Below are 27,648 nucleotides of genomic sequence, written 5' to 3'. Positions count from 1 at the left end.
TACATACAGAGTCTAAGTACTTCTATAAGAGGAATAAGCATACTTATACATGGATCTATTTTTGAATCACAATATAAATGGTATAATTTTTGTTTGTTTTACTCTTGATTTCTGCCTTCTTCAGAGTCCATTATTTAATTGAGAACATAATTAAACAGTCCTTATTAATCTGGGAAAACTGTTGGGAGGCTGTATCTAAAGCTGTCTGTTTCAAAAGGTCTTTGAAAATACTAAAATAATAATTATGCCTACATGTAACTTTTGTTTGAATCAACACTGGTTTATGTTGTAAATAGAGTGTATTTTCTATTGGGCAAGCAATATAAACTCTATTTTGAACCACCGAATCCTAGGCTTTGCCGTTATGTGATGGTTTCCTCAGTTCATCACTCTATTTCTGTGAGAGCTGCAGGATGGTAGTAATTTGACTATTCACTGCTGTTGTGCTGTGCACATATCTGATACAACATGCAGTGTCAGATACGCATCAGTGGTGAAACAGAATGGAGCATTCAAAGCATCAAAGCATAATCACCAAAAGCATAATCAAAATAGCTAAATAGAATTAAATAAGCTCTGCTTGAAACGGGAGGGGGATGTTTGGGTTTCCTAGTTCACAAAAGGCTTTATCTTGAGAGCCAACACTGATTAAAGATTTAATCTGAAAACATCCCCACTCCCACAGAACACTAAAATGACTTATAACACATTGTGTTCTCCTGGAAAAACTCTTTGTGTGTGTGTGTATTTAATCCAACTCTGAACAGGGATGCCAGGTACTCTGTAATATTTGGAATAAGCTCAGGAAAGACAAACATTTAAATATTCTTGGCTTGAAACTTTGCACTCCACAAACACAGTTGTTGTTTGAGATATTATCTTGGCTGCATGCATTCAGGACCATCTGTTCAGCAGACATTATACCTGTTCATCAAGGTGTTGTACCAGTTTCACTAGAGCATAGATGCTAAGTAAAGACATATTTGAGTGGAAACCCTGCATATATTATCAGTTGGGCAGGATGTCTCCTCTATGGTGACTCTCATATGATAGCATTGTCTATAATATTAGAAAGGGTCTTATGGTTTTATATTGCACAAAAAACAAATACAGTGAAGACTAAGTCACAGTATTTAGAAGAAATATATACCCTCATTCAGAGGGATAACCTTTCAACGGACATTTAACAAACTCATTCAAATCATATAAGGCAGCCCTATGAAAATCTGAATACTGTAGTTCTTCACATTTGAATAATGTGAATTTGAATAATTCTTAACACAATTTTAAAAATCTATGAACAATTCAATTAATATTTGTGTGGGTTTTTTGTTTTAGTTTTAGTCTTTATGTTTGCCAATTTAAGTTTGTCCTATGATTGGAAAACAAAGATTGACACCCTCCATCCCAGAATAGGATGAAAGGTGTAAGGTACCATCTGCATGGTATTCTCACTTTTGGATCTGTACCTGTAGACCTTGTGTTTGATAAATGATACAGGAACTTTTCTAACTCTTAGATGTGCACTACTTTATGCCCTTGAGGTCAAAGGTCAGCATAGGCACTGAATTTGACAGAGAGGATATCTCTGCAATTTATTTAGGAGCAGTCCAAGTCCCTTGTACCTATTTGAGCCCTAGTTCAGGAAAACATTCCTATTCAGGAATTGGGATAACATTTAAGTTCATGTTTAAGTCTAACTGAAGTCAAAAGGATTAAAGCACAATCTTAAAAATAAAGTATGTGCTAACCTGGTATCCTCTTTTTCTGTCTTGGAGATCCATGAGGAAATGGGATTGGCTGAGTTTGTGAAATTCTGAAGCATGAAGGAGTAGATTATTACCCAAATTGTAGGGAACTGTGTGTCACTGTGACACCCTTGCTTAACTTTAATAGGTATTTAAACCAATTTGCTTAAAAAAAAAAAAAAAAAAAAAATGTTAACAACCCCTTAAAGAAATCCAAAATAAAAATTGTCAAAATAACACTGCATTTTTCAAAAATACAGTAAGTTAAATAAAACATGCACATTTCCTTATATTAAAAAAAACCCTTAATTTAGTTAAGTACCCAAGTAATGCCAGGTAAATCTCCTAGCTTTAAATACAGCCCCATGATTTCCAAGTGTGGCAGAGTCATTTGCACTCCCCCCTTTTAGGTGACTAGAGGGCACCTTAACAACAATGGGCCCTGAGTTATTTATGATCCTTGCCTTGATGGCAGTTTTGCCTCAGTCTTTAGCTTGTCTGAACTCTTAGATTTGGAATATGTAGTACCTCCATCTAGTGTTAGGGTGAATAAATAAATATGCAAACCGTATTATCTCTAGTTTCTGCATTTTAAACAAAACAATGGTCAACCAGTTGTAGGAAGAAACAACATTCTATTTGTGAAAAGAATATACATAAATACTTAGAACAACATATGAGTGGCAGTATTTGATTATCACCCTATAATACCTAATTATAACCAGAATCCCACACATAGCAGATACGCTATACTGTTTCTCCTGAAGAGTACCTCCACAGATCGTATGTGTGTGTGTGTGCATGTGTGTTATAGCTCTATGGGACTGAGTTAATATAAATAATTTTGCAAAGAATAATTAAATAAATGTTGTGAACCTTTAGAAGATAGGATACACAAAGAACAAGTTAAAAATCACTTAGGAAAGTTAGATGTCAGCAAGTCACCAGGTCCTGATGAAATGCATCCCAGGATACTCAAGGAGCTGATAGAGGAGGTATCTGAGCCTTTAGCTATGATCTTTGAAAAATCATGGCAGACAGGGGAGATTCCAGAAGACTGGAAAAGGGCAAATATTGTGCCCATCTATAAAAAGGGGAATAAGAACAACCCAGGAAACTATAGACCGGTCAGTTTAACGTCTGTCCCAGGGAAGATAATGGAGCAGGTAATTAAGGAAATCATATGCAAACACTTGGAAGGTAATAAAGTGATAGGGAATAGCCAGCATGGGTTTGTGAAGAACAAGTCATGCCAAACTAATCTGATAGCTTTCTTTGATAAGATAACGAGCCTTGTGGATAAGGGAGAAGCGGTGGATGTCATATACCTAGACTTTAGTAAGGCATTTGATACGGTCTCGCATGATATTCTTATTGATAAACTAGGCAAATATAACTTAGATAGGGCCACGATAAGGTGGGTGCATAATTGGCTGGATAACCGTAGTCAGAGAGTGGTTGTTAACGGTTCTAAATCCTGCTGGAAAGGGATAACAAGTGGAGTTCCTCAAGGGTCTGTTTTGGGACCCATACTGTTCAATATCTTCATCAATGATGTAGATATTGGGATAGAGAGTACGCTTATTAAGTTTGCAGATGATACCAAACTGGGTGGGGTTGCGACTTCTTTGGAGGATAGGGACATAATTCAGAATGACCTTAGCAAGTTAGAGAAATGGTCGGAGGTAAACAGGATGAGGTTTAATAGAGAGAAATGCAAAGTGCTCCACTTAGGAAGGAACAATCAGTTCCATACATACAAGATGGGAAGCGACTGTCTAGGAAGGAGCATGGCAGAAAGGGATCTAGGGGTCATAGTGGACCACAAGTTGAATATGAGTCAACAGTGTGATGCTGTTGCAAAAAAAGCAAATATGATTCTAGGTTGTATTAACAGGTGTGTTGTAAGCAAAACTCGTGAAGTCATTCTGCCGCTCTACTCTGCACTAGTTAGGCCTCAGCTGGAGTACTGTGTCCAGTTCTGGGCGCCACATTTCAAGAAAGATGTGGAGAAATTGGAAAGGGTACAGAGAAGAGCGACAAGAATGATTAAAGGTTTAGAGGACATGACCTATGAAGCCAGGCTTCATGAACTGGGCTTGTTTAGTTTGGAAAAAAGAAGATTAAGGGGGGACATGATAGCGGCTTTCAAATATCTAAAAGGATGTCACAAGGAGGAAGGAGAAAATTTGTTCCTCTTGGTTTCTGAGGACAGGACAAGGAGTAATGGGCTTAAAGTGCAGCAGGGGAGGTTTAGATTGGACATTAGGAAAAAATTCCTAACTGTCAGGGTGGTCAAATATTGGAATAAATTGCCAAGGGAGGTGGTGGAATCTCCCTCTCTGGAGATATTTAAGAACAGGTTAGATAGACATCTGTCAGGGATGGTGTAGACGGAGCTTGATCCTGCCTTGAGGGCAGGGGGCTGGACTCGATGACCTCTCGAGGTCCCTTCCAGTCCTATGATTCTATGATTCTATGATTCTATGAACCTCATCTTTGTTTGGGTGCATTATAGAGCAGGTCTCATACACCTGTTCCAATTCCTTTATCTCTACATATACACGTAGACCAGTTCTTAATTCATGCTAGAGTCCTTTCTTAGCTAAGAGTAATATAGGCCATTACTGAGAATTGTAATGTCACACTGCCAGGCAGACGGACCACCCTTTCAAATGGATTAGGTCCCATTACAAAGTAGCATGTGGTGCAATGTGTCTCTGTGCTGTTGGAAGATGAATTTCTAACCTTCCCTCAAATAACATGCCTAGTTCTAATCTGGGCTGGATGCAAATATCTGGGAAATCCTAGCCATATGCACGTGACTGCACACAATCTTGAAAACCCTGGTCTTGTTGGGACCTGTCTTGTTGCTTCCAAGTCTATGTTTGAGGTTCCAGACTACATTGTAAACCTGGACTTACAGCTGCTATACCTGGGTTTCTTAGTCATGGTAATGCATGCAACTCCAGCTTCTTACTTGGGTGTGTTACTTGAGCTGCACCAAATTAAAAAAGACAAGGTGTAATATATCAAGTGAGTTTTGTGACACCACTGAGAGGGTTGAATCCAAGTGATTTGCTCAGAATCAGGGCTACTTACAGGCCAAGACTGTGGTTCTCCTCAATAAGACACAAAACCAGTCACACACAGCACTTCTGCTGCCACCCTAGCCAGCAAGAAGTCTCACAAGCAACTCCCTTGGACACCTCACTGTTCCCCGTGCCACAACCAGCACCACACCTTACACAGATGAGAGGTTATAAAAACCAATCTCACCAACTCAGAACAGGTTCTTCCAGTGCCAAAGGATCAGCCACAGCCACAGGTCAATTTATACCTCAGATCTTATCCAAAAGAGCATGCTATGCCAATCCTTTGAAATCTAAAGGTTTATTAATAAAAGAAAGGGTTGTGAGTAAGATGTAAAAGAGAATACATTATGTACATCAGTCACCAAGTTCTTGATGTAAGCTCTTAGGAGAGATGTAACAAACCGCTAACTTAAAAGTCTCTGGTATACATCCTATTTCAGGAGGGATCAACAAATCCTTCTGGGCCCTAAGCCCTTACCAGTGGTGCTCCTGGAGTGGAGGGCAGAAGTGAAGACAAGATGAAGGAATCCTAATGGTACTTTTATAATCTTGTCCATGTGGAAGGAAAAACCCATTCTCTTCCTGAGTGCCTCCCAAAATGGGCATGCCAAAATGGGCTGATCACATGACCCACAAACCAGTTTCTGCCCTTTTAGGCAAGGAGTCATGGAGTTCCCAGGTGTGTCCTTTTCAGGCAACAGGCCATTGTGTACGCCTCAAGTGTCAATTGGCAACCCTTAAGAGGCTTTGTCCAAGCAGTATTGAGCAACTGCCCCTCCTAGTATGTAGGCATTAACTGCAGAAGAACTTTGTACGTGCAAGTTTAGGGGTGGTAAGGCCTGCATTCTTTCCCCCCTTTCTCTTTTCCCTATATCTGATGAGCCAGAAGCAAGTCTTTGGGAACATACGCCATTAAGATAAGCATTGTTGCCAGTAGAGCAAGAAAAAGTATAAGATAAGGGTAAAGGGCAAGAACACATAAACAATTCTGTTTACCCTAACATACTGATCATGTAAATAAGGCCAAAGAACAAGTACAACTAGATCAGAACCAGATCGATAACTAACAGCTAAGCCCTACATCAGCATGTAATGAGTAACCCCTGGAAACTGCAAAACAAGGCAAGAGAATTGTATTTAAAGCAGCACCAAAGCACAGCAATTTGGACCTCACTGATGGGCTTTGGATACTGGTGCCTCGGAAGCTGAGACAACCTCCTACTTCATCCGCAGCCAACTCGGGGTCCCCAGCTAGCAGGAAGGGATGTAAGATATGCCACTTCTTTGTTATGTTGCCCTTCTAGTTAAGGGATGCAGCTGTTAGCTGTCAGGAAATAAACTACTTGTGTTTGACAGATGCCTGTGTAGCGTCCTTTGTATTTTGAGAACCTAGTGTCAGACCTGAGACTTACTCTTGCTGACAACATTGTGGAAAACATTTTAAATATAAATACAAAGCCCATATTCATAATTTTACACATGACGATTGTACAAGTACATGAATAACATAGACAGAGTCAGCGTAACATAAGTTTCCATTTGACACCTCACATGGCCCACTGCCCTGAATTGGGGCAAACACACACTAGTGGGTGTAACAATGACTTGCCTGTTCACATTAAAATCCAATAACATGACACAAGGCTTGGACTGGAATCACAGCAGGACCTGGGGTCTACCTCAGAGCAGGTTCCTAGGACTAATATCCTGAGAGCTTGCTGGCCTCAGACTGATGTGCATGGATGGAAAGAGTTTGAGTCAGAGCCTTGGTTTCTTCTGAAGTGTAGATTTATCTGAGGTGCCACCAGCCAAGGTTCCCTGTAAGCTGTGTGCCAGCACAGAGAGACAGCCCTTTTCTGAGCCCCATGCAGAAGTTCAGAGCTCCCTGCACAGGCAGGGAGCTCAGCTGATCAGTAGGGGAAGGGGTGGGCAACTCACTCTTTCAGGGTGGAGGAGCAGAAGCAGCAGCAGCAGCAGCAGCAGCAGCAGCTACTCCTGCTGCCTGCTATACTGTATCCAGCCTTGACTCCAGTCCTCCCCCTTTCCCTCCTCACCCCCCTGGAGAGTCTGTACTTGCTTGGGGTGAGCAAGTTATCCAATCAGGGAGACATGAAGCACTTGGGGGATCATGTGACCCAGATCATGGTGAAGCTTCCTGCTGAAGGGGAGGGGTGATCCATGATGCTTCATTGCCTGCCACGAGCCACATGGGGAAAGCGCGGTAAGTTACAGGAGCTGCCACATCAGGTCAACTTATCTGCTTTGCTCCCAAATCCTCCCATGCCCTGTGAACTGCTAATAGGGCAGCAGCCTCCCCCACTTCCTGCTTAGCCCCTAGCCCTCCTATTGGGTCAGGGATCCTCTGTTTTCCCTTGTGTCCACTCACTTGCTGCCCATTCAGAGCAGGACAGTTGACCTTTTACTTCTCTGCCTCCTATTTTCTTCCTGCTCTTGCCAGTTTTCCTTCCTCTGCTTCCCCCTTCTGCCCCTTCCCCCCCCCCCCCCGGAAACAAAACAGCACCTCTCTATTCCCCCCTCCCTGTGCTTTCATACTTTCACCTTGGTTAGAATCAGGTCGGTATCTCCTCCAGTGAGAGCAAGACCAAACGTCTCCCTGGCCTTTCACTGAAAATGGGAAACACCCCCCAGATTCAGCAATCCCTCTGATCACTTTAGCCCTCTCTCAATTTTTAACTCTCTGAGTTCCATGTTTGGAAGCTTCCCTCCCTGGCTGCAGAAAACAGGACACTCTCAGTCTACGTGTGCAGAGGCTGTAAATGGGCTGGAGGGAGGGCAGTTTTCTGGTTGAATCAAGACATTTTGGGGGGAATAGAAAGAACCCCATGTTGTGAGGAGACATTGTGAGAGGTGAGATGCAAGACTACAGATTAAAGAGTAAGATGATTGTGAAGCTATGTGTTTCCTTGGAACTAGTGCAAGCGGGAGCCTCTGGTAAATTTGTTCTGTAGATGCTATCTTAGGCAGTTAAGGAAGGGAGAGACGACTTTTAGTACCATAAGAGTTCCTTTGGAATGGGCCTGAAGCAGGTTGCGTGGGATGTGTGTGTGTGGAGGGAGAGGTGTTGTGCCAGGACATTTGCATGACAACATTTTCAACAACGTTTACATATGTTTCCTTAATGTCTTAAGGAAAGAAATTGATTTTTCTAACAGATTTTTTTGAGTGTTGCGGCTATCTAAAACTCTGATCTTAATGATCTTTTAAAAAAATCCTATGTTACTAATTAATACATAGTCAATTGTATTGCATTAAGGCCGGATCTTTGCTATCTGGTAGAGTTCAGGCTCTTGTGAGTCAGAAGTAGCAAATACTAGTGTGATGCTAGCTGTTTTGTAGGATGAACCTTATTTGCAAGATCTTTGAAACATGCATCTGTATGTTAGAAAGGATGATGATACATGAATCCCAAGATCTCAGAGGGTAACCTTGCTAGTCTGTAACTAAAAAAATCTTATAAAGAAACAATGGGCCAGTAGCACCTTAGAGACTAACAAAAATATATAAATAGTACGAGTTTTTGTGGGCACAACCCACTTCTTCAGCCAAGGGTAATATTAATTTTCTTTTTATTTGATTTCATATTAAATAATCGTAAGCATTGCTCCTTGTTAATTATCCCTTGTTTTAATATATTTTCTTCCACGCCTATGGATTGTTTAAAATGATATATGGTTTTTGTTTGTACTGGTTGGTGCACATTCACACTACCTCAATATAGGTGTTGTACATAAGAAATTTCAACCAACCCAAAAGAAAATTCAACCCTTCCAGGGATGGAAAGTCTTAGATGGAACACTGGTGCCAACCATTTCAGTCAAGCATTCTGGCCTAAAAATCTAGGGTTGGAAGAGGCCATCTAGTCCATCATTCTCCTCAATGCAGGACCATTCCCAGCTAAATCTTTCCAGACAAGGTCTTATCAAGCTTGACGTTAAAACCTCTAAGAATGGAGATTTCATCATCTTCCTAGGCAACCCATTCCAGTGCTTCACCACTCTCCTAGTGAAATATTTTCCTTGATATTCATGTTAGATCTCCCCCACTGCAATTTGAGACCACTGCTTTTTGTTTGCCATCTGCCACCACTGAGGATAGCCTTGCTCCTTCCTCTTTGGAGCTCCCCTTCAGGCAGTTGAAGGCTGCTATCAAATTCCCCCCTAATTCCCAGGCCCTACACTGCACAATTGCTGATTAGACACTTGGTGCTATAAGTGTGCATAGGATTCTTCATTCGCTGTACAGGATTCTGCACTTGTCCTTATTGAACCTCCACAGATTTCTTTTGGCTCAATCCTACACTTTCTACATCCCTCTGGACCCTCTCAATACCCCCCAGCATATCCACCTCCTACCAGTTTAGTCTCATCCACAAACTTGCTGAGGGTACAAACCATTACAACATCCAGATCATTAATAAACGATGTTGAACAAAACTGGCCCTAGATCTGACCTTTGGGGCTCTCCACTTGATACCGACCACCAACTAGTCATCAGGCCGTTGATCACTATCTGTTGAGCCCCACAATCTTGCCAGCTTTCTATAAACCTTATTCATTCATCCAAGCCATGCTTCTTTAACTTGTTTGTAAAGCAGAAAATGATCCAATGATTTTGTCTATGAGATTAAAGTTGTTGAAGTGATGAATTACCTTAATTGTCAAAATGTCATAATTTCGGAGTCCAATAAAATATGTAAATTATCATTAAAATCATCAACAATATCAGAGAGGTCTGGGGAGTAGCTAATGCTATACCTACCTATAAAAATGACACTCAGGCATTTAGCTTCCTTTCCATGTGGTGCACTTTACAGAAGCAGTTATCAGAAGCTTTCACAGATAGCCAGCCCCAGTGATAGCAGGTCAAAAAATGAAGATAGAGAAATTCAGACTAGAAATAAGTTGCAAATATTTAACAAGGAGGGTGATTAAACATTGGAATAGCTTACATTTAAGGATGTGGTGGATTCTTAGTCTTTGCATCAAGATTAAACTACAGCAAACCTTTTAGAAAGATAAATGACTATACTGTTTTTTTTTCTGGTCTTACAAATCTATGAATTTACAATTGGTACTTAATGCTTGTGAATGACAGTGACTCCAGTTTTCAGTTTGTTCCACACATTTTAGATATTTCAACCTCTGACAATACGTAATTTATGTGGCACAGGGATAATTCTTATGTATGAAAATTTCCCATGTAGAAGAATTTGTACTCTGTACGTTTAGACTGCCTCAGTCAATTAGCTGGTGTGATATTGGTCAGAATCTTAGTCAAGACAGTGAGAGTTGGAAACTGGGGGTTGGATCCTTGTTCTGAGACTTAATATTCTAAGCTGCATTTAAAGGAGCATGCTACTAGACAAAGTATGTTGTTTTGTCTGCAACAAACATTCTAAGCTATTACAAGGACACAAATTAAGTCTAGAATCAGATTCATCTGGATGTGTTTGGATCAGAAATGGGAATAGCATTTTTGATTGAAGGACAAAATATGGGGATTGAGCTAAGAGATGAAGTACTGTGTTTTACCTTTGGTAATAGACATACAACTTCAAAAAGTGCTATTTTTGATCTTGTAAATGTTCTAGTATTTCATCCCTTTTAGAATCAAAGACTGTTGTTCTATTTTAGGATTATACTTTCTATAATATTTATCCTTTCTTTGTAACTTATGTAATGCATATTTTTGTCCTGCTTCTGATTTCCCTTCAGTTTGTCATCTGTTTCCCAGTTTTCATCTTTTCAGTTTCCTTCTTTTTAATTTTTTTTCATTCTATTAAGGTAGATAATGGGATCTAATGGAAACCCAATGACATCTTTCAAGGGAAATATTAAAGATGCCAGACTACCTTTCTTTTACTTCCTAATACAACTTTAAATATTCATAACTTTCTTTGATATGGTGTCACATTATTCAGTTCAGTAAGCCTTTGGCCCATGATATTCATCATGTCTATATTGGAGCTAACTCGTGTGTATTAGAGTATTGCAGTTCTTTGAACAAATTCATTTTTCTCTTTTTCATGCAAAGTAATGGATTTCAAATCTTAAGGAACTGAACCTTTAAATTTCTCTATTTATTACAAAGCCACAGCTGACAATTTATTTTTACCTGTAAAACATAGTAATTGTTTTAGAAGTGTTGTTAGGCTTGGGAAATTTCCTCTGCTTCTACAAAGTACATATGCAGAAAACTTACAGAGCCTAACCAGCCTATCTCAATATTCCCCCTAGAAGCATTGCATTTTTGTCATTTTAACTAAAAGTTGAATTGAGTTTTAATAGTTCATTGCTTATTCCTGGCAGGTAGAGCTGCTTTTGGGAGACTATCAACATAAGAACTCACAATTATAATGATTGCTTTTGCTACTACATACTTGCCTCAGTTCCAGAAAAACAAACAAAAAAGAGACAGAAGTCATTAGTTGTAGTTGTGATGTATACATTCCAAATAATAAATAGAAATACAGTATGAAATACAGCTTTCAATCACAAAGAATCCCCAGTAGCTGTTAAGATATAATTTTAAAATAATAAATACAAATAATTAAAAATGCTATCCTCCCTCTTCTCCTGGTTCCCATTGACTTGACACTACTTTTTAGTTGGATCTTGGCAAATATTTATTAAAAAATAGTCACACCCATTTCTTTCTTAGTGTTTTCTTGCCACATAAAGATGAGATGAAATGTACAGGGGTTGCAGATATGAATTTCTATAAAGCAGAGTTCATTTTCCTCTTATAACTGATTTCCTTACCTGACATCCATGGAGGGGAGAGCAAACATTGGGGAGGCATCTTTCCAAACTTAGCTTAGACACCACAGCTAGCTGTTCTTCCATTATATTTGTACTGAAGGATTCCATTCTTTGAGGCTGAGACAGCTTCTGGATTTCTCTAGCACCACTTCAGAAATGTGGTAGAAGAGTCTCTACTTTTAGGAACATACAAATAGCCAGACTCAACATACTCCCACTAAAATGGCAAGGCTGAGGATCTTGTTACATTAATTTCTTTCCTCTCAGTTCCCTCACTGTATATACTAAAGAAACTTAGACTAGTTTGCCCTTCTTACTGTGCCTTATTGCACTCCTAAACAACATGCCAAAATGCGGTAGAAGCTCATGCCACCTGTCTGCCAATATCAGAAAATCTTTTGAATACCTGTTGTAAACGGTCATTACTACTCTTCTACCATGTTGTTTAGGGAGAAAAGTGCTTAAATATGATGCCTCTCTACAGGTATTCCAAACCTATCAACATTCAGTAAATATTACAGCCAGAGGAAATTCCCAAGGCTCCTACCAGCTCTCTTAGGTTCACACTGTTTTGATCTCCACATTGGTCAGTGTGCGAGTCAGGACAGTACCCAATGCTTGTAGGATTGGTTGAGTTCTGCATATCTATACATCCTCTGAGAAATAAGATAATATTGGCCTGAGACCTAAAGGATCATTGCAGTTCCATCTCTCCTTTGCAGTCTCTTCCAGCAGAAAGGACAGCTAGGAGTTTCTTTCAGAAACATGAGTCAGAAATCTTCATCTAATGAAACCATCCAGGCCAAGAGCTATGAATGAATTCTAATTCCTTATATAGGCTTTTATCATGGGACTTTGATGTTTTAAGTAGAATTCTTAAATATTCACTTCACCTTTTGATCCCAGATCTCTTTTGGGCCTTCATGTTTTCTTCATTTTTTCTTTTTTGTTTCATAGAAACTATATGTGTTTACACAAAAACTATTTTTACTCTTCTTAATACAGCTCCCTGTGAGACTATTAAACATTACTTATATTCCAGAGGTATTAGTTTTCCTTGCAAAATCTTGTTCAGAATTAGCCTTATGGGGAACATAAGCATTTTTCACAAGGAACTTTGATGACTAGCAAATTGTTGCAAAGATCTGCTCATTTTTGTGCCTCATCTGGAAGGGGAAATTGAGCAGCTAAATCAGAGATGGCAGATATTTGTCCATGAGGCAGATATGTCCCTCCTGAAACTTGCTTTAAAAAAAATTGGGTGCTGGCATGGCATATTCAGAATTTGCAGAATCTACACTTTCATGAAAAATCTAACAAAGATGATAGTGAAGAACTTACTGAAAACATTAAGCAAGTCAAAATGGTGTAAGCCTATATGCCTGTATTTGCAAATAGCCTGAAATTGGGGTGGCAGGTAGCCAGTTTTCAACTGAACACCCAGTTGAAAAGGGACTTTCCACAGTCCCGTGAAAATAAGTGAGTGAGTAAGGATAAGTGAAACAGGATAGACTGAGCAGTGCAGGACCTTGGAGAAGGTGGGAAAGACAAGGGTGTTCAGAGTTGTTCAGTCAAAAAGTTGGCAATCCAACCTGAAATAATAGTTTGTAGAGGCATGAACTGCCTTGAATTAAATTAATCTCATTGGATGTGTTAACTACTGATGTTACTTTGGATGTTAGAAATAACTATTTAATTACTGAAAAAACTTAAAAAATCAAGAATGGTCCTGAAGCACCTTGGGGTGCATCTAGACTACCATGTAAAGTAGTTTACCATCTAGCCATGTAAAGTAGTTTACTTGACATAGTCAATGAAGCGGGGATTTAAATAATCCCCGCTTCATTAAAATAAAAATGGCTGCCATACTATTCCTATAATCAACTGATCTGGCACAGCGCGGCAGTCTAGATGCAGTGCAGTCGACAAGGGAAGCCTTTGAGGTTTACAGGAACGGTCAACAAAGGTGAAATGAGGTTTACAGGAGCGGTCAACAAAGGCTTCCCTTGATGACCACGCCATGTCTAGACGACCGTGCTGTGCTGGATCAGCTGATTGTTGGCACAGCGTGGCAGCCATTTTTATTTTAATGAAGTGGGGATTATTTAAATCCCCGCTTCATTGACTATGTCGAGTAAACTACTTAACATGGCTCCGTCAATGGAGCTATGTGGTCTAAACGCACCTTTAGAGATTAACAAAAAATGTAGGTCGTATCATGAGGTTTCGTGGGCACAACCCACTTCTTCTAATGAATGGAGCAAGTGATCCAGAGGTACAAATAAATAACAAAAAAAGAGAGGATGGGGAGGGAAAGAGAAGGAAAAAAATCTTGTCAATTAGAGTGTTTATGCTAAATGAGGCTAATAAAGTAGGTTGTAAGTGCTACCATTTTGGATAGCAATGCCCCTCTGCCATGTATATTGGCCAAAATGGACAGTATCTGGGACAAAGGATTAATGGACACAAATCAGATATTTGAAAATGTAACATACAGAAACCTGTTGAGGAACATTTTAACTTGCCCAGGTACTCATTAATGGATCTAAAATTGACTATACTATTTCAAAAACCAGCTATGGAGAGATGCTGTGGAACCTTCCTTCATTTGCACATTTGTCACCTTTAATCAAGGTTTGAACAAAGATATGAACAGGATAGGCCACTACATTTAACACCCTAATGACATCAAAAGCTAAATATCGGGCACTAACAGACCATTCTATTAGCCTCATTTAGCATGGACACTCTAATTGACAAGATTTTTTTCCTTCTCTTTCCCTCCCCATCCCCTCTTTTTCTCCTATTTATTTGTACCTCTGGACCCTTTTCTCCATTCACCTGAAGAACTGAATTGTGCCCATAAAAGCTCATGATAGTATCTACATATTTTCTTAGACTCTAAGGCGCTTGTAGCCGGTCAGAGTAAGTCTAAGGTCCAACACTGGGTTCCCAAAGTACAAAGGACGCTACACAGGTATCTGTCAAACACAGTTTATTTCTTGACAGCTAACAGCTATGCCCCATAAATGGAAGAACAACATAACAAAGAAGCAGCATATCTTACGTCCCTTCCTGCAAACCTGGGACCCTGGGTAGGCTTCAGATGAAGTGGGAGGTTGTCTCAGCTTCCGAGGTGCCGGTACTCAAAGCCCATCGGTGAGGTCCGATTTGCTAGGCTCTGAGGCAGTTTAATAGTGCTCCATAAATCCTAAGGATGGCCCTGACTGAAGTAGTTGGGAGAAAGGAACTTTGCTTTACATCTATCTTCTCTCTAATAGCACTGTTCCTCCTAGACCGTATGTTTACACTGCAGTTGAAAATCCATGACAGGCCCATATCAGCTCCTCAGGCTTGTAGAGCTCAGGTCACCCTGGCACCCCATGAGGGGTTGGGTTCCAGATAGGACAACCAGAAAGCAAATGTAAAACATTATGACTTTTGGGGGGTGTGAGGTGTGGGAGGGAATAGTTGTCTATGAGACAAATATCAGGTCACACTGATGCCAGAGTTTGAGCTCCAGTCTGAGCCTGAACATCTACATTGCAATGAAACAGCCTCCAGTCTGAGTCCCACGAGCCTCAGTCAGATGGCATGGACCAGCTGCCAGTATCTCCTTGAATTGTAGAGATCCCCATAATGAGTCCCTAGCATCTCTCCAGGGCACTATTTCAGTATTGAATCATGGGATGAGTTAAACTTACTGAATCAAGAACATGATTGGCTATTCATAGCCTATTTTTAAGTGCTTCCCATCTAAGTACTCAGCAGGGTTGGTCCTCCTTGGTTTTTGAAATCTGATGTAGTTACATCCTAATATGTTTTGGCAGAAGACTCACTCTACAGACTTGCTCTAGGAATTTATATATGGCTTACAAGCTTTATTTCATACTATTGTAAGGTCAGAGCTTATTATTATGTTGTAGAAATTGCTTTCTCACTTCCATCGCAACAATACTCTGTGAAATAAGGCTCACGGTATTACAAATTCATACAATTCTCCTTTCATTCCTTCCCCAATAAATTTATATGTGAACTATGATAATCTTGGGACAGTAAATAAATAAAAGGTATAAAACTACATTTTGAGTGGTGTCGGGGACAGGGAGGGAGGATGAATGGATAAACCAGAGTGAGTTTAAAGTGAACAAGTTTGTTCTCTGAGGTTTTCTCTTGCTATAAGATAGCAAGAAATTCATACTTAATTAATGTATTTATTTATAGAAAATCCATTTGATCTGATTTCTCAGATTGTGCTTTCCTAATTATATTATTTAAAATATATATTAAGCGTTACATTGTATCTATCACTGTAATTAATACACTGGAGTAAATGTTAGGTATCTCTTTTAAATTATGTCTACCCTACAATTTTTTGCCTGAATAGTTCTATCAATGAGCTGTGGTTTTAGACATATGCAATGCTGGCAAAAGTTCTTAGGGTACGTCTACGCTACAAAGTTAATTTGAAATAACAGTAGTTATTTTGAATTAACTTTAATAGCATCTACACAGCCAAACTGCTATTTTATTCTACGAGGAGTAACACCAAATTCAAAATAGCTATTTCAAATTAAGTTCTGTATGGACACTTAATTCAAAATAGGGGGCCTCCAGCCCTTTCCAGGGAGCTCTGGTGGCCACTCTGGGCACAACCAGGAAAACTTATTCTCTTCTCCCCCAGCCCTGGAGCCATTAAAAGGGTAGACCCTGGCCACAGTACCTGTGCCAGCTCCAAGCCTGCCAGCCCAGAGCCAGAAGTGGCCACCGGGGCTCCTGATCCAGTGGCCCCAAAACATGAGCCAGCAAGCCACTGGCAGCCAGCCCTCCACTGCTCCCCAGGAGCAGTCTGCCAGCTCCCAGGAGCTTGACAAGGGCTGGAGAAGGTGGGCACCTTCCTGGTCCAGGCTGGAGATCATGGACCTTATTCACGTTTGGAGAAGATGCTCCCAACTTCCATGATCTCCGTCCTAGATGGAGGAACACAGCCCTCTATGGTACGATAGCTGCCAGCCTGGCCACCAAAGGCCACATGCGAACCCAGGAGCAGGTTTGCATGAAAGTCAGGTTGGTCTGGCGAGACCCCTCAACGCTGAGCCCTGAGCTTCTCCTCCCCCTTCTTCCCCTTGTTTCCCCCTGCCAGCTCCCTCCTCCCAGGTTTCCCCCACCCCTCTCCCACCCTCTCTCTTCCCCTCTCCCACCTCCTTTTCCCAGTCTCCCCTCCCCCCCAGTTTTGTTCAGTAAACCCAGTTTCTGTTTTTGAGCATATGTGTCTTTTATTTGACATCAGGAAGGGGGGACTAAGGAGGGGAAGTGGAAGGACATGAGGGAGTAATGGGGCACGAGCCCCCGGTGGGGAGGACCAGGGAAGTTCTGAGGGCTCCTCAGTGTGGATGCTCTCCCTCAGGGCCTCCTGGATCCTGACAGCCCCCCGATGGATCCCTTGGATGGCAGCCTGTAGTAAGTGCAGCCGGGCTGATGGCAACAACCCCACGAGACGCACCAGCATGCCCTGGGGCAGCTCTGGCTCCATGTGGCCGAGTGCTGTGGTGTCCCGAGTGCGGGCATGCAGGGCACTCCAAGACAGGACTGCTTGCTATCCCTCATCGAGGTAGACAAGCAAGCAGGGAACCCTGAGAATTGTCTGTCCGGGGTGGGGGTAGGGTCCTTTTAAGCATGGAGCTCAGTTAGCCTCAGGCAGCAGCCCCACACACTAAGTCCTAACTTGATGCCCTGCCAGCACTGGTTCCAGCCAGCCTTAACTTCGGTTCAGGGTCCACTCAGTGTGGATGCGCTATTTTGAAATAGCAAAATTCTATTTTGAAATAGTTTTTGTGTATAGATGCGTTATTTTGAATTAGCTTAAGTTAATTCGAAACAGTGCTGTAGTGTAGACATACCCTCAGTGTGGGAAAACTTATACCTGAAAAACTGCATTTTTGACAGTATAGCTTATTTCACATAGGTTGGGAGGCAAGAGGCTGGTATAAGGCGTACCAACAAAAATGCAAAATGCAGGACTATGTAGCACTTTAAAGACTAACAAGATGGTTTATTAGATGATGAGCTTTCGTGGGCCAGACCCACTTCCTCAGATCAAATAATGGAAGAAAACAGTCACAACCATATATACCAAAGGATACAATTTAAAAAAATGAACACACATGAAAAGGACAAATCACATTACAGAACAGAAGGGGGATGGGGGGGGGAAAGGAAGGTGAATGCCAGTGAGTTAATGATATTAGAGGTGGGGAAATTAACTCACTGGCATTCACCTTCCTCCCCCCCCCCCCCCCCCCATCCCCCTTCTGTTCTGTAATGTGATTTGTCCTTTTCATGTGTGTTCATTTTTTTAAATTGTATCCTTTGGTATATATGGTTGTGACTGTTTTCTTCCATTATTTGATCTGAGGAAGTGGGTCTGGCCCACGAAAGCTCATCATCTAATAAACCATCTTGTTAGTCTTTAAAGTGCTACATTGTCCTGCATTTTGCTTCAGCTACCCCAGACTAACACGGCTACATCTCTACCACTATTCAACAAAAATGCAGTTTGCCTGTCACTATGAGCTGCATTCACACAAGGAGATCAATGTCGGTATATTAATACTGCCATTGCCTTCCATGTGTAGATGTGACCTTTGAGTAGATTGTGTAGATACATGTTTTTGCATTTAATAATTTAATTATTCTAAGATTATTTCATAAGTTTCTATCAGGTTAATTCCTAATTAAAGTGAACAAAGAACTAATTTTGAAGTTTTGTAATCAGACAAAAATCCATCAAATATATTAATTTCCCTAAAGCAAACTTAATAATTTTGTGTAATGTAACAATTATTTTCATAGCTCAAATTAACCTTATGTTATGAATTCTAGCCCCCCAAAAGAACAGAAACTATGTGTCCAAAGTTTTCTACAGAAATTATGTCTTGATTATTTTCCTGAGCAGTTTTAAAAATTGCATGAGTCCTATTTTAAAAGAATTTGTTCTTTATTTTCATTTTTCTGTTTCTAGTTTGAGGCTATATCCATATAATCATCTTGTTCTAATTCCCTTAAATTATGGATCCTCTCTCTTTTTTGGAGGGGGAGGGGTTAATTACAGCCATTCAGCCACTACAGTTTGAACCTTTTTAGTTTAAAACACTCTGGTCAGGCAACATCCATGTTTCAGCATGATTTTAGTTAGCTGGATGTCCACTTATCATGGGTATGGCCAAGTTTCCTACAGTCCCGTAAAATTTGTTTACAACCAGCACTTATGGCTCTCAGTATTCTGTGCTGTTATTTAGCTCTAATTTACCCTAAATATCTTTTAAGGGCCCAGTGAGCAGTGGAAATGTTGATAATGTTAGCAGACAATATTGATCTCCTGTGGTTCAGCAAATTCTGTCTTTTGACACTGGTCAGGTCCCAGAGGTGCCAGACTAGAGAGGTTCAACATATATGACACAGCAATCAAATTCTGGCTTCTTCTTAAGATTCTATAATGTATATCCATGTTCTTTCAATCTACAATACAGTTTTAAAGAAACTATGCCTTGTGCAATTGGGGTCTCCCAGAGGAAATTGACAAGAGTGAATGAGCAAAATTTATTATCAGTGTTTCACTCTAAAATCAAGAGGAGAAGAATTTTAAGAAATTGAAATCAGGCGCAATGATAAACAGATCCATAATTAAAGTCAACGTGCTAGGCAAAAACATGCAGAGCTATTTTTTTTACTTATAATAAATATGTTGAAATAATATTACTTTGGTTGCAAATAAAAAGACTGGTAAGCTAGGAAATGCCACATGTGGAAGAACCTTATAAAATACATTTCACCCTTAATTCTGATTTTGTATGTTTTAAACTCCTCATTAAAATAGGCAAGCATGCTGTGAAAAAAATAGTGTCTTCATAATGTATTTAAAAACTGTATGATAATTCAAATACAAAAATTAAAGTTGCACAGGCAACTACAAATCTAGCCTTTTCTAACAGTGATTGACTTTGCAATCACAGCAATTCTATTTTACCATAGGATTAATGTGATTTCTTGGATTTTTAAAAAGAAACATGGGTGAAAACAAGTTCTGTTGTGTTAGACTATAGCAAATTCAGGCACCATCAGAAGGATTTCATTTTGAATCTTCAGTACCACTGCACAGACTTATTCCATTTGAGCTACAGGATTTACTAAAATACCTAGCAACAAGACAGGGCCTGTTACAGTTAAGGGAAGAAGGCACTAAATTGACTAAAAGAACCATGTGCCATGAAGCTTTCTCCTTCTTCCTCTTTCCCCACAGCCATCCCCTGAGATGTGGAGGACCTCCTGCCTTTGTTGGGGGGTGGGATTTTGTGGGCACCAGTTCTTGGGTTAGCAGAAAGAAGGCAAATCTGGGTGTGGTTCTTTCCCATTCTTGCACACACGTATCTTTCAGCTACAGCTCTGGAAAAGATTACACATTATTTTTCTAAGAGTACATGACACATTTGGGATTGGGCTTTTTAACGTATGTGGAATGGATTTATCTAGCCATAGCAGATTTTTCTTTACCGTGATGGACGGTTGCACCAAATCCTGTAAATTGTGTTCTAATTCCTCTTTAGTAAGTTCAATTGCCAGAAATTTAAAAACTATAATCACACATTTTGCTCAATAATGTTCCTTCTAGAAACTCTAAAATGATGATATGGGAAATGTGTGTGCATTTTAGGGGGAGGGAGATCAGCTTTTCAGTAAATGATGAATAGGAGAAAAGATTCATATGTAAATAGGAAGGAGACAAGGACAAGCCAAGAAAACCTTGTTGCCAGGAACAGAGATTAAAGACTTGGAGGGATTGTTTGCTCAGGACAAATGGAGTGAAAATTAACATGATCTGATAGAATTTGGCTTTAATGAACTAGCAAGACTTTTACACTAGCAAGGCACAGTTTTTGCTGTTCTGGCTGAAACAGTGCTACTTTGAACTTAATATAAGATAAAAGTGGTTAATTGCTCCCCTTTAGATTAAAATATGAAAACTTCAGCAACTCATGCTTTAACCATTCAGGATAACGAGAGTACCTGTTTCATAAGCCCCATGATGGTCAATCATACTAAAAAATACCTGTATATTTCTTAATGTGCTTGTATATTTTATCTCCTAAATTTTTATTTGAAAATGAAGTAGATTTGGAATCTGTTATTGTAATGCATGACCTAATAGTACTTCTATTCTGTTTGCCTGTTAGAATTCACATCCCCAAAATACAATTTAAACATAATAAATTAGATATGTTCATATATTCCAAGAAATGGACAAGAATATGTATTGTGGTAAACCTTTGAATGGTTAAAGTACCCTTCCTATCTAATTGCTATACTTTGATCCTTATCTGCTTCTTTTTAACTATCCAATCTTCAGTTGTTTATAGATTGCAAGGTCTGCCTACTTGTTTTTCCCTTTGATATTTTCATACCCTCTGCTCCTTGTTTCTCATCCCTTTCCTTTTTTTTCCTCCTCCCTCCCCCCTTCCTTCTCCCCTATTTATTTTGGGTCTGCACATCCTAAACACAAAACTCTGGTCATCTGAAGAAGTGGGCTGTGCCCATGAAAGCCCATGATACCATCTGCATGTTTTGTTAATCTATAAAGTGCTACGAGACCATTTGTTGCTTTGAAAATATGTGCACTAACTCAACTTCTGGTCTGTGCATGCTAACTTTGTGCATGGAATATGAAGACCCAAGTCAGAACTTGCATAGGTGTGCTGAAGTTTGTGCTTGAACCACTTAACATTCACTCTCTTAATAATCTGGTCTTCTATAGTTTATGGCTAGCCTTTGTATACTAACGGAAATGCAATATCTATAGTCCTAATGAATGGGAAAATCAAAATAAAAGAGAGTGAACTAGTTCTTCCTGACCATCCCTTATCTGATGAAGGCTAGTTTCTCACACTATAATATATTGTCTGTTTATTTTTAAAATACTGAGATGACAGGCCTTCCACCACTTGTCTTGGAAGAGAGGAGTGTTTTTGTTTTTCACAGTCTAATACACTATCTTCATTTTGTACCATTACTTCTAGTTAAATCTTTGGACTACTCTGAAGTTTCCCCTCCAATTTAGTTTAAACAATTAAAATAAGTAGTCTACTGTTTATTCCTCTTTCAGATAATTAATGAAGATGTTGAATAAGAGCATGTCTAATATTAATCCCCAAGGCAGATGTGGGGAACCTAAGGTCTGGGGGCTGGATATAGACCCTGGCTTGCCTGGATCCAGTCCCCAAGTCTTGGGGATTCCCCCCAACACTGGGGAGCCTACATTAGTGTTACAGCCCCTCTGCCATCTTCCTTTGGGGCTGGGGTACACAAAATCTACTAGCCTGGGTCTCCTCAGGCTCTGATGTGCAAGACGAATATGGAGAGTGGCTTTCTCCTCAGTCAGGGGCCACGCCACATCAGTGAGGATTTATTTTATTTTATTTTAGTGCAGCCCCCAACTGACTTTTTTTGTGGATCAGTGGCCCTCAACCAAACAAAGGTTACCCACCCTTGCCCTAAGGCAATCACTAAGCATTCCTCTACACTGTTCCTTATCATTTCTCTATAATTATTTTCTTTCATAAATTGTTCAGTTCAAGTCAGTTTCCAGGGAATTTTTCCACTGACCATAAGAGTAGTTCCTTGAAGGATTATTTTATCTCAATTTGTTTTAGAATCTATGTGAGAGAGCTTGTAGATGTCCTTCTCTGAAAGTCTAGACATGGCGATGCCATTATGAGTTTAAAATATAATTACTTGGCAGTACTTTCTGCCTTCCAAATTTATGCATTCACTTTTTTTTGGTCTATTAAAATCTATTATTGTGTGTTTTGTCTTCTCTTACATACTAGAAAAATGGCTGTTGTCTAGACATCTAAGTGGTGTGTCCTTTAAAATCTGCCTCATCACTGCATGCCACATTCTTGGGAGAGCCGTCTTCCTTTTATAATTTTAACTCATGGACTAGGTTATAAATTTTAGGCCATTTACTGATTTTAATCCAGAGAAGGTGTCTCAACAATATCACTAGGAAGTTTGCACAAAGTGTCTTATTTTGATGTTCACTCAGTGGATGTATATGCTCATTTTTCTAACCATTGCTATCAGGAACTGCATGTGCAGCAAAAACAGGCATACCAGAGTTGGTTTTGATTGACCAGAAGCCAGGAATGTGTCACAGAGGATGGATCCACTTGATGATTAACCTGTTCTGTTCATTCCCTCTTGGGCACCTGGCTTTAGCCACTGTCAAAAGACAGAATATTCGGCTAGATGGACTTTTGGTCTGACCCAGTATAGCCATTTGTTTGACCAGACTTGCTAAAAATAGCATTGTGGTGATATGGGTGGTGGCAGAGGCTAGCCAGCTGAGTACAGTCCCACCTGGGACCATAGGTAGCTAGGCAGGTGGCTAACCTCTGTTCCACCACAGCTATTTTTAGTGAGCCCGTGTGATTAGATGTAACCTGGATGTGCCTACTTGTGCTGTTCCACCTGCAGCATATACATATTCTATGTGTCTATTCTATTTTCTTTAGTTTGCATTTCATTTGCTACAGGCTGACACATTTTATATATACTATAGATTACCAATATGATTTTTTTAATAAAAAATTGGATAGAGTCCCAAAAATTACTTTACATTAATACAATCTACAAGCTGTCATTTAAAATAGATTAATGAATAATTAATGAAATGTTGTCTAAATACTAACAAAAATCAGTAAAGTTAAATTAATAAAGAAAGGGTACCTATTTCATTCAACAAAAAGGATGGCACTTAATTCAACCCTGATATAACTTCAATGTCTTCAGAAACTAAAACTATTTTAAATCAAAGCTTCATTGTTCATTGTCCAGTGCAACACGGCAGAAGCTGAGAAAGTACTATGTGGTCTGATTGTAGCCGTATAGCAAAAATGTAGCCTTAAGCCTTCCTCCCTCCATCTCACTCTCCCAAATACTAAGTTTGATGTTATATTTTTAAAACCTTAAAATTTTCAGACCCTGATCCTGAAATTAATTACATATGTGTTTAACTTTAAGCACATGAATAATTTCAAATGAGACTGCCTTGGTGCTTAAAATTAACCATGTCAGTGTTTTCAGTATCAAGACATGAACAGTCATGCACTTTCAAAAGTCATGTCCTTAGAAGAAGGTGAAATTCACTTCTTGAAACTGACTATTCACATTTGAAGCCTTGTATGGTACGCCCACATCTTGAATACTGTGTACACATGTGGTCTCCTCACTTCAAAAAAGATATTTTGGCCTTGGAAAGGGTTCAGAAAAGGGCAACTAAAATGATTAGGGGTTTGGAACGGGTCCCATATGAGGAGAGGCTAAAGAGACTGGGACTTTTCAGTTTAGAAAAGAGGAGACTGAGGGGGGATATGATAGAGGTCTATAAAATCATGAGTGGTGTGGAGAGGGCTGATAAAGAAAAGTTATTTATTAGTTCCCATAATAGAAGAATTAGAGGACACCAAATGAAATTAATGGGTAGCAGGTTTAAAACTAATAAAAGGAAGTTCTTCTTCACACAGCGTGTTGTCAACCTGTGGAACTCCTTGCCAGAGGAGGCGGTGAAGGCTAGGACTATAATAGAGTTTAAAGAGAAGCTGGATAAATTCATGGAGGTTAGGTCCATAAAAGGCTATTAGCCAGGGGATAAAATGGTGTCCTTGGCCTCTGTTTGTCAGAGGCTGGAGAGGGATGGCAGGAGACAAATCGCTTGATCATTGTCTTCGGTCAGCCCTCTCTGGGGTACCTGGTGCTGGCCACTGTCAGTAGACAGGATACTGGGCTAGATGGACCTTTGGTCTGACCCAGTACGGCCGTTCTTATGTTCTTATGAAGCAGATTTTTTTGTTTGCCATTTCGATGATTTCATGATGTAGAAAATATGCAAAGTACTGGTTGAAATAATATGCTGTTTTATTCTTCTGAATAGAGCAGATTCAAACTTCATCTTAAATAGCTTTATTAAATTCTAGGCACAGCTTCTTTAATTATACCAATCCCTGTAAATTTGTTCCAGAAAAAAAAAGATGCTAAGTAGCTTCTAAAATTCCTATTTTCCTGTCTCAGCAAGACTAATGAAATATGTGAATCACACTTTCCACATAATTTAATGAAATAATTCATTAGTGAGAAATGACATTTGTGTTCCGTATTAAATAAGACTTTTGTGCATGGAAAGTAACTCTTTCAAATTGCTTAAAATTGGTATCAATCTGTTTAGCTTTACTGGATGATTCCACTAGTATTTTCACAATGCAGCTAGTATTTTTACAAGTGAAGTGGTTTCAAATGTTGCACTGTTACAAACAGTGTGTTTAAACAAGTGCTGAAGCAAGATGTGTCATTATTTAAGTTTTTCACTTAACATACTGCTTTTGTAACCCCCACAGCTGACCAAACAGGAATGTTATTTATAGGAGATGCACTACTACAGGTCAGTACATTACACATTTATTCCACACACATACTTGTTTCAAGCATGTTTTACTGTTTATTACATTATTTATATGTTACAAATCACTTTCTTTCTATGGTATATTCATTTTTAGGTTAATGGCATAAATGTAGAAAGTGCTACCCATGAAGAAGTGGTGAGTTTTATGTAACTTTCATACTTTTATACCAGATTAAATATCTGAGGTACATATAAAATAATCCAAATTATGGCATGTTGTGCACCCGTACTCAATATGTCCCTGAAGCTGAATTTCCTTAAATGGGAACTTTGCTTTTTGACTTCCGTCAGATCTGTATCTCACAGTGTAAATATACTGGACCATTCTTCAGTATCTGCCTCTGAGGAGGCCATACCTCCTTACTACAGCTTTCCAGGGTCTACACTAGAACAGGGGGAATTAGCAATCCACAAAGAGGTAAGGACTAGCCTCCTCCCCTTCCAAGCAGGGCAGGGCATTCAGTACTCAGGGCTTATCCTTGCAGTCAGATGGAACAAGAAGAGCTAGGGTTCCCTGGCCTCCAAGCACGGCAGGACAATCTGAAATGAGGGCAATAATAGTCAGGCTCCTTGGCCCCGAAGTAGGGCATGGCAATCAATAAGGGCTCTAGCCCCAGTCCCACCTCAGTTCTCAGGAAAGGGGTCACCAGTCTACGGGCCCAGGTAAAGGACTGTGCTACATAGCACAGGCCTATGGAAGAGGAGTATTGCCACACGTCCCAACCCAGGGCCCTATCAGTAGTGAAGCAGTCTGCCACTTGGTCAGTGGGAATCTGCCCACAACATGCTGACCAAGATTCAATCTCATGATCTACCCACCACTGCCTGGCTCCACTGGGTTACTTCTGTAACTCCCCTTCAGATATGCTTGGATCCATGGGTCATCCTTCACCTTCTCCTTGAGGAACACAGCCAAGGCTACCTTTCTCCCATATAAACCTTTAATAAGGCTAGTATTCACCCTTGAAAACTTGAATATAACATAGTAAGATATGCATGTGCCTACACAAGGATAAACAGTTTTCTTATTGAAAGCCTACTGCAGAAAATGTGAAGAGTATGCATTGTCAGTTTGTCTGCAGTACAGTTGCAAATATTGCAAAAGTGATTTGCATATCCATACTCAGTCTAGTTCAAATATATTGAAAACAATTTAATAACGTGTATTTCCGTATCTGACAAGATGCACCATTCACCACTGGGCTGGTGCCTCCTTCTGTTACTCTGGGGATTAACTTGAGGCCAGTGCCCTATTGTCTGCCATTTCCACACAGTAACTCTGGCTTTGTTTACAGTTTAAAGTTGCTTAGTGAAAGTGTGGCCATGGCATGGGTGCTTGGAGAGAAATCCACCAGCCAGTGCTTTCTATAAACTACCTTCATGAGGGGTGTAGATAACAGCAGTAGGAGCATGGCTGTTGAGCCCTGTAAGCATTGAGGTGTAGAGAATATGTTTCTGCAACTGTAGACTGGTTTACACTGGTGCTTTCCAGTGCTGTAACTTGCTGCCTAATTGATTAATTAGACCATCGCCGGCATTAAATCCTGCAGGGTGAGTGTGGGGCACATACCGCATCACACCCATGGGTAAGAAAAAGGTAGAAAATCTAATTACTATATTAGAGCCCTTCCAGAATTGAGAATATATTTAAATGTTCATTGGATACACAGCTCCCATTGACTTCAGTAGTACAGGATGAGGCATTGAAGTAGGTTCTATAAACAATCTGATTTCTAGCTTTAGTCACACACATTGGAAAATTTTATCCTGTGGGAAAGGGGTCCTTCGTGGTACTGAACAATTTCCACTAATTTTAAGTGGAGTGGAATAGACTAAAGATTTTGTGATAGAGTGCAGCACCCGGCAGTACTGAGCCATGAAACAACTGAGGAGTAGAGAATACGTTTCAGCAGCATTCTGCGTGCAGAATCAACTTTTCTGCTTAATTCAAAAGAAGTAATAATTTGTAAACATAGGGAGATCTCAGCAGCAAATACCAATGTACAGAGTGAACAGTATCAGGTGAAGCTATGACTTTGTGATATGACCTTTCGCAACTTACAGGCGCTTTGATGCTGAGTCCATTTTTATCACTGTAAGTGTGCACTGCCTAGCACAATTGAGCACTATTCTGTTATGGAGGCATCTACATATTGTGGATTTGCAAATAAAAATAATCATGTTAATAAACATGACATTGTGTACTTAATAAGGATCATTCAGTCTTTCCCTAAATGCATTAGCTCATCTTTTGGGTGTAAAAAATAAAATATTCAGATTAGAAAGAAGAGAGAAAGCATGATTAATATACAGTAACTTGTAATGTCCGTTCCATTTATATAAATCACATGTAAAAGGTTATCAGTTGTGTGGGGAGACCATTTGTTTGTTTACAAGGGTTAGCCCACGAGGGAGAGGATTGCTCCATTTTCATTCAGCAAGATTCCTAAGTAAAAGTCAGATTGTTTTGAACTGGGAATGTAGAAAATAAAAATATAAATAGTCTGATACAT

The 27,648-nt window shown here is 39.8% G+C and overlaps 1 protein-coding gene across 3 annotated transcripts in view; it reads left to right on the top strand.

Annotated features, from left to right (window-relative positions):
• SNTG2 (syntrophin gamma 2) overlaps positions 1-27,648 on the top strand; it is a 463,781-nt gene that overhangs the window by 247,987 nt on the left and 188,146 nt on the right. For all 3 annotated transcript variants that reach the window (XM_075923561.1, XM_075923558.1, XM_075923560.1), the window contains exons 5-6: positions 25,071-25,114; positions 25,230-25,271. In XM_075923561.1, coding sequence (XP_075779676.1) covers positions 25,071-25,114; positions 25,230-25,271 — 86 coding nt within the window. The remainder of the gene's footprint in view (positions 1-25,070; positions 25,115-25,229; positions 25,272-27,648) is intronic.

The sequence above is a fragment of the Pelodiscus sinensis genome, chromosome 3 (assembly GCF_049634645.1).
Source record: "Pelodiscus sinensis isolate JC-2024 chromosome 3, ASM4963464v1, whole genome shotgun sequence".
In the NCBI taxonomy this organism is placed as follows: Eukaryota; Metazoa; Chordata; order Testudines; family Trionychidae; genus Pelodiscus; species Pelodiscus sinensis.
This window is presented reverse-complemented; position numbering and strand designations above follow the sequence as displayed.